Source organism: Adiantum capillus-veneris, chromosome 3, assembly GCF_014529385.1.
Source record: "Adiantum capillus-veneris isolate H3 chromosome 3, ASM1452938v2, whole genome shotgun sequence".
Taxonomy (NCBI): Eukaryota; Viridiplantae; Streptophyta; class Polypodiopsida; order Polypodiales; family Pteridaceae; genus Adiantum; species Adiantum capillus-veneris.
The window spans coordinates 129,727,496-129,740,062 of NC_140933.1; the positions used below are offsets into that span (position 1 = coordinate 129,727,496).

The 12,567-nt window shown below is 42.6% G+C and overlaps 1 protein-coding gene across 2 annotated transcripts in view; it reads right to left on the reverse strand.

The window, feature by feature from the left end:
• XEG113 (xyloglucanase 113) overlaps positions 1-12,567 on the reverse strand; it is a 70,468-nt gene that overhangs the window by 15,148 nt on the left and 42,753 nt on the right. For both annotated transcript variants that reach the window (XM_086509177.1, XM_086509178.1), the window contains exon 4: positions 11,391-11,496. In XM_086509177.1, coding sequence (XP_086365303.1) covers positions 11,391-11,496 — 106 coding nt within the window. The remainder of the gene's footprint in view (positions 1-11,390; positions 11,497-12,567) is intronic.

A 12,567-nucleotide genomic window follows, 5' to 3' on the forward strand; every position in this document is an offset into this window, starting at 1 on the left:
ACAGTATGCATGATGTGATTAGTGAACGTTTAGAGGCTATTCTAGCGACTCCCGTTGCGGTCTTTGGATTCGCTCTTGGCATAGACTCTTCCATCACGCATGTGAATGTCCTAATGTGCAAGTCTCTCTTCAACAAGTACCTTCCCGGTGCAAGTTTGTTGTTTCTACTCTAGCTGGATGTGATATGATTTTAGAATTAAGCGGTTTTGTGAGTTTGATCCACAAGTCAATTGGAAAGATAATACGCTCACTCTCTCTAGGGGGTGCCGCTCCTGTGGTCCTTCGTGGTGAGTAAAACATTTCTTCTTTGCCACTAATCCCTCATGTTTTGAAAGGTGTTAAGACACACCGTTAGTGCATTGTATTGTTCGACGTAGCCGTCGAGGCTTTTCAAATTGTGGTGATTGAAACTCCATGTCTGATCCTTGCTTCTTAGGATGATCCCTCTGAGGTATGGACGAATGAACCCAACGCCGCCATAGAAGACGTGCTTCAACAGCATAGCCATCTAGTTGCATTTGTCGGTAGAAAGTTGAATAGTGCAAATAAGAATTACTGAGTGTTCGATAAGGAACTTCTCTTTATCACTCATTCTCTAAAGCATTGGAAACATTTTTTATATAGTAGAGAGTTTGTGGTTTGTACTGATCGTCAAGCCCTGCAATCTATGCCTGGTGCACATTGGAGTGACCGTCAAGCTACCTAGGTGGTCACAGTTTTTGAGCAATTTGGTGGTTTGATTGAACATGTTCTAGGTAAAGCTAATTCAATTGCAGATGCGTTACCTTGCAAAAAATAGATCTTGCCCCTTGAGACCAGGTCTGCAGACTCCAAAAATCAGTATGCGGATTCTGAATTCGGTAAGCAATGGTTGCACGCTCTTGCTGCACAAGGGCCCAACGACTATCTCATTCGTCATGGTCTCTTGTATTTTCGTCACCATCTTTGTGTGTCACGGAAGCCATATTGCACGATGCGCATGATGCCTCTCGGTACCACTTTAGAAAAAGAGGAAAGATTCTTGTATTGGCATAAAATGCAAAAAGATACTTTTAGATATGCACACGTTGTTCAATTTGTCGAAAAGTTAAAGCCTCTCGGGGTAAGCAACAAGGTCTTTTGATGTCATTGCCTATTCCGGAAGGCTCGTTTCAGGACATTGCTATGGATTTTGTGACTAATCTTCCTCCTAGTTTGCATTCAAGGAATACAAAATGTCTAACCATTGTTGATCATTTTAGCAAGTTTTGCATGCTTATTCCTTGTAAGGTCACAGACACAGCACAAGGTGTACCAGGTTTGTTCATTAAGCATTGGTATCCCCTTTGTGGTTTGACAAAGTTGATTGTTTCACATAGAGATGTTAAGTTTACATAACATTTTTAACAAGCACTTTTTAAAAGTTTTGGCACTAAGTTAAAATTTTCATTTACATTTCATCCATAGTCAGATAATCAAACTGAGATTTACAATTATTTAGCATTTGATGTTTTGAAGTCATATGTGCATGATCAACTCTCATTGGGAACAATATCTCCCACTAGTACAAGCAATTTTGCATGACTGCCATTGGTAGAATTCCATATGAGGCAACATTTGGCCGTTCGTTCCAATCTTTGTTCACTAGATCAGTCAGCCAATTGCTTGATGCCAATGTTGAGAGTCAATCCTTGCAAGAGGTTATTGAGAGTGTGAATCTACGGCAAAGCAAGGCTGAAGAATCTTATTCAAGGCAAGCTAACAAGCATCGTTAGGATATTACTATCAAGGAAGGGGATTGCGTGTATCTTAGAAGCATGAAGAAAAGGCTAAGCAAATAGGAAAGAAGGGTCCGAAGTCGTCTTTTAGGATGTATGGTCCATTTCCAGTCATTAAAAAAATAAATGATGTATCTATGAAATTACAGTTACCTGATTCATGGTCAATGCACAACGTTTTCCATGTTTCTTGATTGAAGTTGTTTCAGAAAAATCCCCCGAGGGAGATTCTTGAAAAGGATGAACCCGAGATCGTAGAAGGAGCCGGAGCAAATTTTACTGCAACGCGCTCGGCACGGTTCCAAGAAGCAATACTTTTTGGAGTTCAAGGATTGAGGAACCAACGGAACAGCTTGGGTCGATCAAGATTTCTTCGCAGATTATCTGAAGTTGTTGGAGGACTATAAGGAAGCCATGCAGCTCGGTACCAGGACCTCACCTTAAAGGGGGGGGAGGGGGGGGGCGGGAAGTCACATACACATCTAACCCTATGTGCAAGTGGATAAGCTCCTACTTCTAGGGTTAAGAACAGCCAAGGAAGTGTTCTAGCACCTTTGTGAGCTTGTTCGCAGAACGTGCATGTCTAGGCACTTTAGTTAGTTGCATACCCTCTAATTGCACAGGAACATCTGCCAACCAGTGTTTGCTAGGTGTAGGTACTAGGGAGTGTTCACAATTAGGATATTAGTTTAGAATGAGCCTACGTAATTTTAGAGCATGTGAAGCATCTCTTAGTAATAAGTATATTCTTGCTACTGCTCGACCCCACACTTCTAGAGCTATAAAGGTGACCCCTTGGCTCAACATCAGCCATCAATTCAGTACCCAATCCGCATGGGCAACCAACACTCAGCACCATCAGCATCTATCTAGTGTTTTCATCAACATCCCTCTAGCATTTGCAGATCCTACACTTCACCCCTTGCCATTAGGAGATTTCTGATTAGCGCTATCTCCTCAGCATTTTCAAGCCTCTGCAACATCAACGTTTTGTAGATCAACTATCAGCATTTGCGTCTCTGCAGCAGATCAGCCCCTTGCAGATTTCAGCCCTTAGAAGCATTAGCATTTTTCAGTTTTCAGCCCATACCCTCGTCAGAGTTTGCAGATCCAAGCCAAGATCCCTTAGCGTTTTCAGATTTCAGCCTTTAGCCTCTTCTGTACCGTTAGTATCAAATTAGTGCATGATCCCATCAGCATATCAGCATCTAGAACCTTGTATCAACATTTGTGCAATCTAAAGCAAATACCACTCTAGCAATAGAGTGGAGAGCCCTTGGAGGGGGGTTTAGGACCCCATCTGGTCTCTCTCTCACTCACAGAACCTTCACGCACAATTCTATTCTCTCTCTCTCTCTCTCTCTCTCTCTCTCTCTCTCTCTGAGGATTCGGATCACTATTGTAAGGTGCAGCGGAAGTGAATGTTGATAGTGCTCCGAACTTTGCTCAAGGGTTCCTTTTACCTATAGAAGGGAGAGCCTTCCGTTCTTCTTAGAGAGAGTGCAAGTGCAATGATGACATACAAAGTGAATGCTACTGTGAATGAAAGTGCTTAGAATGAGAGAGAGAGAGAGAGAGAGAGAGAGAGAGAGAGAGAGAGAGAGAGAGAGAGAGAGAGAGAGAGAGAGAGAGAGAGAGAGAAGAAGTCGACACCAGACGGTTCTCAAACCCCCCTCCAAGGGCCCCCCTCTCTATGGCGAGAGAGGTCTATGCTATAGATTGCACAAATCTAGTAAAATGGTCTAGATGCTGTGAACTTGATGATGACAATGTCGACGACGACGATGGAGACTATGATGATGACAACGATGGTGTCGTCATCAAGTCCGGGATCTGCGACGATGGCGACAAAGGTGTCAACGTCAAGATAGGGATCTGCGATAACGATGGCGAAGGTGTCGTCGTCAAGATAGGGATCTGCGATGACGATGGAGAAGGTGTCGTCATCAAGATAGGGATTTGCGATAACGATGACGAAGGTCGACGACGACGATGGTGTCGACGACGACGGCATTGAGACTGAAAACTAAACGCTAGATGCTTTGTTGGGGATCTGCTGCTGTGGCGGTACCGCGGCCTGAATCTGCAACTGCTTCGCCGGACTAGTGTTACCATATACATGTGGTAGTGATGTGTGTGAACACACTTAGGACCGCCGGGGCATTTTTTCCCTCATTAGGAGGTTTTTTCCCCGTGCATTGTATATAGGCCCATCATTCTAGGGCTATCGATCTTTCCATTGCACACTAAGTAATACACTCTCCGTTGTGTGCCTTGAGCTTCCTTCATCTTCTCCAAGTTGTGTGTGCAACCCTAATTCCAACAATTGGTATCAGAGCAGGTTGCGTCCTCCCCGGCTTAGTCGCCAGCAGCTCAAGCACACGCCTGCTCACTTTCTCCGATTTCTGTGAGCTTTGGCGAGCGCTCGCAGGTCGACAAATATTCTGGGAAAGCTCAAAGAGCCTAGATTGCTCAGATTTCAGATTCGGGCTCATTTCGGCCTCCGTTTTCACTACAGGTAGTACTACGCAGGCTATTTCGTCATCTTGTGCAAATTTTTTGTCAATGTTGTTTTCTGCATAACAAGTCCCTTACAGTCTTCTACGGTTTGTGTATATAGCACGTGTTGTTCCCGCTTTATTTCTCCTCTTTTCGGGCAATTTTCACATCAGGTGCAACATTTACCATGGCTGACAACAACACAGATGTGTTCAAGATGTCTGCTGCTCAGAACAGATTGGATGGGGATAATTACCCTATGTGGGTTTATATGATGCAACATATTCTTGTGTCGAAGGGCGTTTGGAACATTGTGCAGGGCATTGATGTACGTCTTGGTTCTGAGGATACAGGTGATGTTGCAAGTCTTGCGCAAGGATTGCTAGTTGTTTTCCCTACGACTCAGCAAGCTCGTTAGGATGTAAAAGATGCACATGCTCATGCATTGATCGCATTGTCTGTGAAGCGCACTATTACTCCCCACATTCGTTCAGCGAAATCTGCAAAACAGGCTCGGGATATTTTGGCTAGTCTTTACGCAAGCCACAATGAGGCAAAAATTGTATTGCTGCGTAAAGAGCTGGAGTCGAAGATTATGCATGAGGAAGATGACATGGACACTTTCCTTGCTGGTGTCAAGAATATCAATGAGCAACTTATTTCTGCGGGTGAAGTCATTTCAAACAGATCCCTTGTGTGGACTGTTCTTGATGCCTTGCCAGATTCTTACCAGACTTTTGCTAGTACTTGGAGACTTATGACCCAAGGAAATCCTGAAGTTGTCAAGTTTGATGCATTGTGCACATTGCTGTTGCAAGAGTCACTTTCCAGAAAAAACAGGACTAGACAACGTACAATTGAACAGGCTTTTATTGTTGCTCAAAGAAAAGGTGGTAACAGCAATGCAGCCACTTCTCATGGTTCTTTTTCGAGTGGAAAATCACATGTTCCTAATGCTTCTGTTGGCAGCAATTCATCTGGAAATTGTAGTGATAAGGGCAAAAAGAAGATGCGTTGCCATTACTGTAAAGCTACTGATCACTTAATCAAGCAGTGTCCTAAGTTGAAGGCCAAAGAGGCTAAGAAGAAAGAGGTTGGTTCCACTACAAAATGCAGCTATTGTTAAGTCTTCTGTGAAAGGAGACTGTGATGCCGATGTTGATGCAGAATGGGCTTTTAGTGATGTCCATGATGTATGCATGTCAGTTGCTACAGATTTTTACATGTGTGGTATTTTGACAATGGTGCTACAAAGCACATTACCTCACATCGTGATTTGTTCACCTCTCTTGAGTCTACTATCCCTCATGGGAATTCAATTACTTGTGCCAACAATGCCTCTTATCCGGTTCCGGGAGTTGGAAAGATTGTGCTTACTGTTGCAAATGACAGTTCTTTCACACTTGTTGATGCATTGTATATACCGGGGATCAGGAAGAATCTTTTGTCTGTATCTGCACTTGCTAGACTTGGACTTGTAGTCAGATTTGTGGATGACAAATATACAATACATGATCTCAGTTTTGGTGATTAAATTGTTGCATTTGACATTTTATGCTGTGGGCTGTATAAGCTCACTTTGTATGACAAGTGTGGGTAGAATTTTGCAAATGCAGTTGTGGACTCGAAGGCTATTTCAGATGCAAAACTTTGGTATGCACGTTTGGGCATCTAAATTGTCAGTTTGCTGCGTTTGCAGGAATCTGATATGGTTGCTTCTTTGCCGCCTCTTGAAGCACCTATCAAACATGTTTGTAAAGGTTGTATTCAGGGTAAGATGCAGCGTTCGATGTTTCCAAAGGAAAGTTCAGTTAGGGCCACATGCAGGTTGCAGCTTGTACATAGTGATGTTTGTGGGCCCACACAAACTCCATCCTTGGGCGATTACCTTTACTTTGTGACTTTGATTGATGATTACTCCAGGCATGCATGGGTATAGCCGCTTAAAGCGAAGTTAGAAGTTTTTATGTGCTTCAAACAATTGCTGGCTATGGCTGAAAATGTCTCGAAATGTACTATGGGTACCCTCCGTTCCGATCGAGGGGGGGAGTATATGTCTCATGAATTTAATGCATTTCTGGCTAGTCGTGGGATAAAACACCAATATACAGTGCCTTATACGCCTCAGCAAAATGGTGTTGCTGAGAGGAAAAACAGGTCACTTACGAAAATGGCACGATGTATGGAAAAGTTAAGCTTTGCCACATTCGTTTTGGCTTGAGGCTATCATGTGTGCAACTTATGTACTAAACAGGTGTCCTACGAAAGCTTTGCAGTCTATTACTCCATATGAAGCATGGCATGATAGAAAGCCTTCTATTGAGCACATGCGTGTTTTTGGTTATTTGGCATATGCTTTGGTGCCACAAATACAGCACAAGAAATCGGATGATAAATCGTATTTTTGTTGGTTATAGTGCTGAAAGTGAAAGCAAAGGTTACAGGTAGTATCATCCGCATCTTGGTCTCACAAGATGTTGTGTTTGTGGAAGATTCTGTTCAGCCCTTGCTGCCATGTACTAGAGACAATAATGTAAGCTCACAGGACATTTATGACACTTTGTTGCCTCTTTTCAGTGATGGAAGTTCGAATGTAAATTCCAATGAGGCAAATGTACAGCCTACGGGGGTTTTTGAAAATGTTACAGATCAGCCTATTACTAATGCAGATGTACATGATGTACTTGATGAGGAAAGGGTTGAGAATGAGTAGGCTAGAGGTATGACTAAATGGCTGGTGCATACTTTGCATGACAATAAATTGGATGCACCTTTGTCTAGTCGTACTCGTTTAGGTTCTTGCTATGCATCTTATGCATCAGATTGTTATGCTTTGGCTGTGTCTAGCTTACATAATGTTGAGGAACCTCTCTCTTTTGATGAAGCACAAAATTCAGAAAATTGGATGGCTGCCATGCAATTAGAATATGATGCACTTATAGAAACTGACACATGGACTTTATGTGATTTACCTCCCGGCAAAAAGGCCATTGGTACGAAGTGGGTTTACAAGTTAAAACGCAAGCCGGATGGTGAGATTGATCGCTATAAGGCTCGACTTGTTGCAAAAGGTTATGCATAGCAAAAAAGGCATAGATTATGAAGAGACTTTTGCTCCCACTTGTCGTATGACTACTGTGCGTTTTCTATGTGCATTGGCAACTCATTTTGGTTGAAATGTACATCAGTCAGACATTGTTACTGCTTTCTTGAATTGTGACATATTTGAGGAAGTTTATGTAACGCAGCCTCGCGGTTTTGTCAAGAAAGGACAAGAGGATAAAGTGTGCAAATGTAAGAAAGCTTTGTATGGGTTGAAGCAATCTTCTCGTGCTTGGTATGAGAAGGCTGACACTCATTTGGTCAAACCAGGCTTTTGTAACAGTCCAACAGAAAGCACATTGTATGTAAAGCGTGGGGGTGATGTACTTCTCATTGTGGTTCTCTATGTAGATGATTTGCTGATCACTGGACCAAATGAGAGACATATTGTTGAATTTAAGGCTGATTTGAATGCTACTTTCAAGATGAAAGATTAGGGGCTGTTGCATCATTACTTGGGTATACAGTTTAAGTAGTATGATGGTGGTATTGCCTTGTGGTCAGAAAAGTTACATAGAGACATTGCTATGTAAGTTTGGACTTGAGGATTGAAAACCTATTGCCACTCCAATAGAAACATGTTTGAAATTGAGTATTCATGATGCTGGTGATCCTGTTGATGTCACTCTTTACCAAGCTGCTGTTTGCTGCCTCATTTATGTATGCAACACGAGGCCGGATATTCAGTTTGCAGTCTCACAGGTCAACAGATTTATGCATAGCCCACGGTCTAAGTATTGGCAAGCTGTCAAGAGGATTTTCCACTACTTGAGTGACACTTTACATCTTGACTTGTTTTATCCCAAGGGGGGATCATTGCTGCCAGACTTACATCCTTTTTCGAACTCAAATTGGGCTGGTTGTTTTGACACGCAAGTGTTCACAAGTGGTTTTTGTTTCATGCTTGACAGTTCATGCATATCATGGTTGAGCAAGAAGCAACCTACTGTGGCCACTTCTAGTTATGAGGCTGAGTACAGGGCAATCTTCACAACTACGGTTGAGTGTGTATGGCTCAAACGCCTTATGGCTGATTTGGGTGTTGGACAGGACACTGCCAACACTATCTACACTAACAATCAGAGCGCATTGGCAGTTGCAAGGAACCCAGTTTTTCATGCTCGCACAAAGCACATTGAGGTGTATTACCACTATGTCAGGGAGAGGCTCTTATGTTCCAACACAAGACAACCTTGTAGATCTTTTCACAAAGGCATTGTCTCGTGAGAAGTTCGAAGCTTTCCGCAAAGCTTTGGGCTTTACTCCCCGTTGTGGACTGATCATGTCCTTAAGGCATGGCACTTCCCTTTACTCTATGTGCCAACTCTCGTTCACCGCATCACTCCAGGGGGGATTTGTTACCATATACATGTGGTACTGATGTGTGTGAACACACTTAGGACCGCCAAGGAATTTTTTTTCCCTCACTAAGACCCCGTGCATTGTATATACGTCCATCATTCTAGGGCTATCTATCTTTCCATTGCACACTAAGTAATGCAATCTCTGTTGTGTGCCTTGAGCTTCCTTTCGTCTTCTCCAAGTTGTGTGTGTTTTTCTGCAACCCTAATTCCAACAACTAGCGCTGAAATGCAAAAACGTTGGCTGATCTGGCTGAAATCTGAAAACCCTAGGCTAATTTGCTGAATTCTAATAACGCTTGGCTGATCTGCTGAATTCTGAAAACGCTAGGCTGATCTGGGTCTTGACAGGAAAACCGGCAAGGATCTGCAACCGGGTGAGAGCGGGTTCTCGCGAGGCCAAGGGACTGAAAGCTGAAAACAGTGGCAGAACTTGCTGAATCTGCAAACGCTAGGCTGATCTGCTGAGAAAACATTGGGCAAAAACTGTCCGGTTACACTTTGCACTTGTGCATTGAGCCTATCTTCTATTTTCTGCTTCTATTGAGTGCCCACTGGGTTTCTTTTACAATTCCTTAGCAATTTGCCCTACCTACATTTCCAACAAAAGTCACTTATTAATAAATAAGTGAGAAATGTGTACTTTCGCAAAAAAGGGTTCTATGCTCTGGAAAATGCTCACAATGGGTACTGAATGTCATGCTAATGATCCTATCGTGTGCAATCAGAGGGTATGCAACTATTCTAAGTGCCAGGACATGCACAGCCTGCACACACGCTTACAAGGGTGCCAGAACACTTCCTAGGCTAACCTGAACCCTAGAACTGGGATAGCTTGTCCACATGCACATAGGGTTAGATGTGCACGTGACAACTCTCGCCCGACATGCACGATGCCTGATCAGACTACTGACCATGGAGGAGATTGATGAGATCCGCCAGCAACCGATGCTGGATCTCCTGTGATTTAGCTCTTTCTGAGGATACACCCACATTGTGTTGTATTAGCTCCCCATTTGCTTCGCCCCCCCCCCCCCCAAAACACACACACACACACATTCATATCCTACACAATCCCAGCTAGCTGCCTAGTTCCTATCTAACAGCTTAGGATTCCATAGTATTTTTTATTTTGTTACTCAGACTATGTATCAGATCCACCACATTGTAACTTTTTGGTTTCATAGGTCACTTTGGCCTTTTGAAGACGTTAATGTGACATTTCATTTCATCTCTCTCTCTCTCTCTCTCTCTCTCTCTCTCTCTCTCTCTCTCTCTTTCTTTGCCCACCTCATTAATAAGAGGAGCCTTGTGTACGTGCAGAGCACTCATTTTGAGCTATCACCAACAACACTTCCACTGCACCTAACTCTGCTGCTCGCCCAACCTGAATCTCTAGTCTTGTGATATGCGACCCTGAGCTGTCCAATCGCCACTCTATCACTACATGGCATACAATTGCCCCATGTATGATGTATCGTGGCCACTAGAGGAAGCCATCCTTTAGAATAGTCATCAAGTGCTCTCTTAAATACTTCATCTTCGATGGAAAAGGTGTAATCCATATCTCTCGGATGTATATACTATAGCTGCCACAGATCCTGTCTGAGGGTCCAGCTCCTCTCACTATGTGAAAAGAATATAAATGGTGAGTCTGAGTCAAGCTGAAAAGGCTAGAGCCGTTCTATATACAGACCATGTGTACTGAACCATTGTGTCATCTATGCACATTGCATACCATTATCTACTCTCACCGAGAAAAGAAACATGGAGATGGAGTGGAGCTTTGTGACAAGACAGGAGACATAACAAATAAAAGGGCCCAAAAAGACAACACTCCTCGAATTTCACAGCTGCTCCTCTTTTCTATGCTTTGTAAAAATGCATCCGAAGTTCACAAGGCCCCAATACCATGCTTTCTAGTGGCATTTATAATCTTCGTGGAAGGACCCAGGCTACTATAAAAGATTATATAGCGTAGACTTATTGTGAATAACAAGGTGTTAGAGCTCTAGGGAAGGTAAAAGAAGGTGACAATCATATTCTTATTTTCAGCATCACCAAGGATGTATAGACCAGAATTACTCTCCTCTAAACACTCATCCTATCATCCGTATTGATGGCAGGGTCACATTTTGTCTCATATATCTGTCATCCTTGTAGTACCATAGGGTGTAATGAATTACACAATTACAGCGCACCTATGGGATTCCAATGATATACAGCCTTTGTTTGTTGCAAAAAAACGCAAAATCATTTACCCAAAAGTACAACAACATAGGGCACAAGAGTGAGCTTCATAGGCAACATAGAGCTGCGAGGAGCATTAATTTCAGATCAAAAGAGGTTACGACTCAAGAATTTTAAGTTTGAAAGAATACCCAATTAAAAATTACATTCAAAAGACATGGACCAGAAAATGAGTAAAACCTGGCCCAAAGTGTAAAAGTAAAGGGACATTTCTTTATTTTAAGACAAGGTAGCCTTCACTATATAAAACAAATTGAGTCAAAAAGCTCCAGGGTTTCAAAACTGAATTTGGAAAGCAGTCAGTTCACTCCATTTATCATTTGTAGACTTTCAATCGCAGCGGAATTCCTTGCACATGACAACAGACTTGGAAACATATGATAAAATTGATATGTATACTATTAAGAAATTTTGTAATTACCTTGTTCCCATACTTCCAGTTGGTCATCATCTACAGAACTTGCAACTTGATCACTTGAAACCAAAACATCGGCCCTTGGAAACCTCGCAAAGTATGGAAGTGGATTCTGTCATGCAACATGTTTACTGTCATTGTGGTACCGAACTGACAAGCCACTCAAAGAAACATAAGCAACTGTTGTACGCATTTCAAAAAAGCTTTTTGTGTCAGTTCTAGATTTATTCCATGTTCTGGTAAGTGGAATTTTTTTTCTTTTACAAACACATACCGGCACCCACAAAAGGGAGCATCTGCAATTCTATTTCTAATGATCGGCAAGAGCTGCATACAATTGGGCAAGAGCCATGTATATCGCCCATTGCAATTCAAGGGCTATATATAGGAAAGCCTATATATAGGATAGTTGGGTGGTTATCCACCACACAATATACAATGGGCTTAGGGACAAGCGCTCAAGGGCCGCTCAAGGTGTTAAGAGTTTTCAAGGTCATCTCCTGGGTTTCCCGTCTAGATCTAGTGAGTGAGGGCTTCTTTGTGGTTGTGCCCGGTCATGTGAGGCTTTTCTAGAGTCTAAGCATCGCGGGAAATTTCCAGCTTTTGTCCTATGTGCCCACCACTTGGCCATTTTTGAGGGGGCCCTCTCTCAAAGTCGACGATGAGGAAGTGTAGAGCAATGGGGAGAATACACGAAAGAGAGAGATACAGCTGAACCAACCAACCTTGGCAATGAATTGATACAATGTACAATGGGGGCAAGGGATCACATATATACCCACCTCAATAAATTTCCCTACCTAGACGTTGACAAATAAGTAAAATAAATACCTAAAAGCCAAAATAAATAATGGGATCACTTTGGATAGTTCACTTGAAATGCCAAAACTCTAACACCCTCTCTGCACCTCATAGTGGACATAAAAAGTGAGACCACGTCGATGAAGAAGCTACCATGGACACCCCAGCACTTGCAGACTACTAGATACACCTCGGATTTTCTACCCTCAACTTTGTACCTTAGAAGGATGCCATCTTGAGCATCGGTTGCCTTTTAGAAAATTTTAACTATAGACCACACTACGTCCAAGAATCCCATTCGCAAACTTTGAACACATCAAGTCCAAAAATACTCCAAGATATATCATACCATGCTTCATATGGAGTCATAGACTGCAAAGCT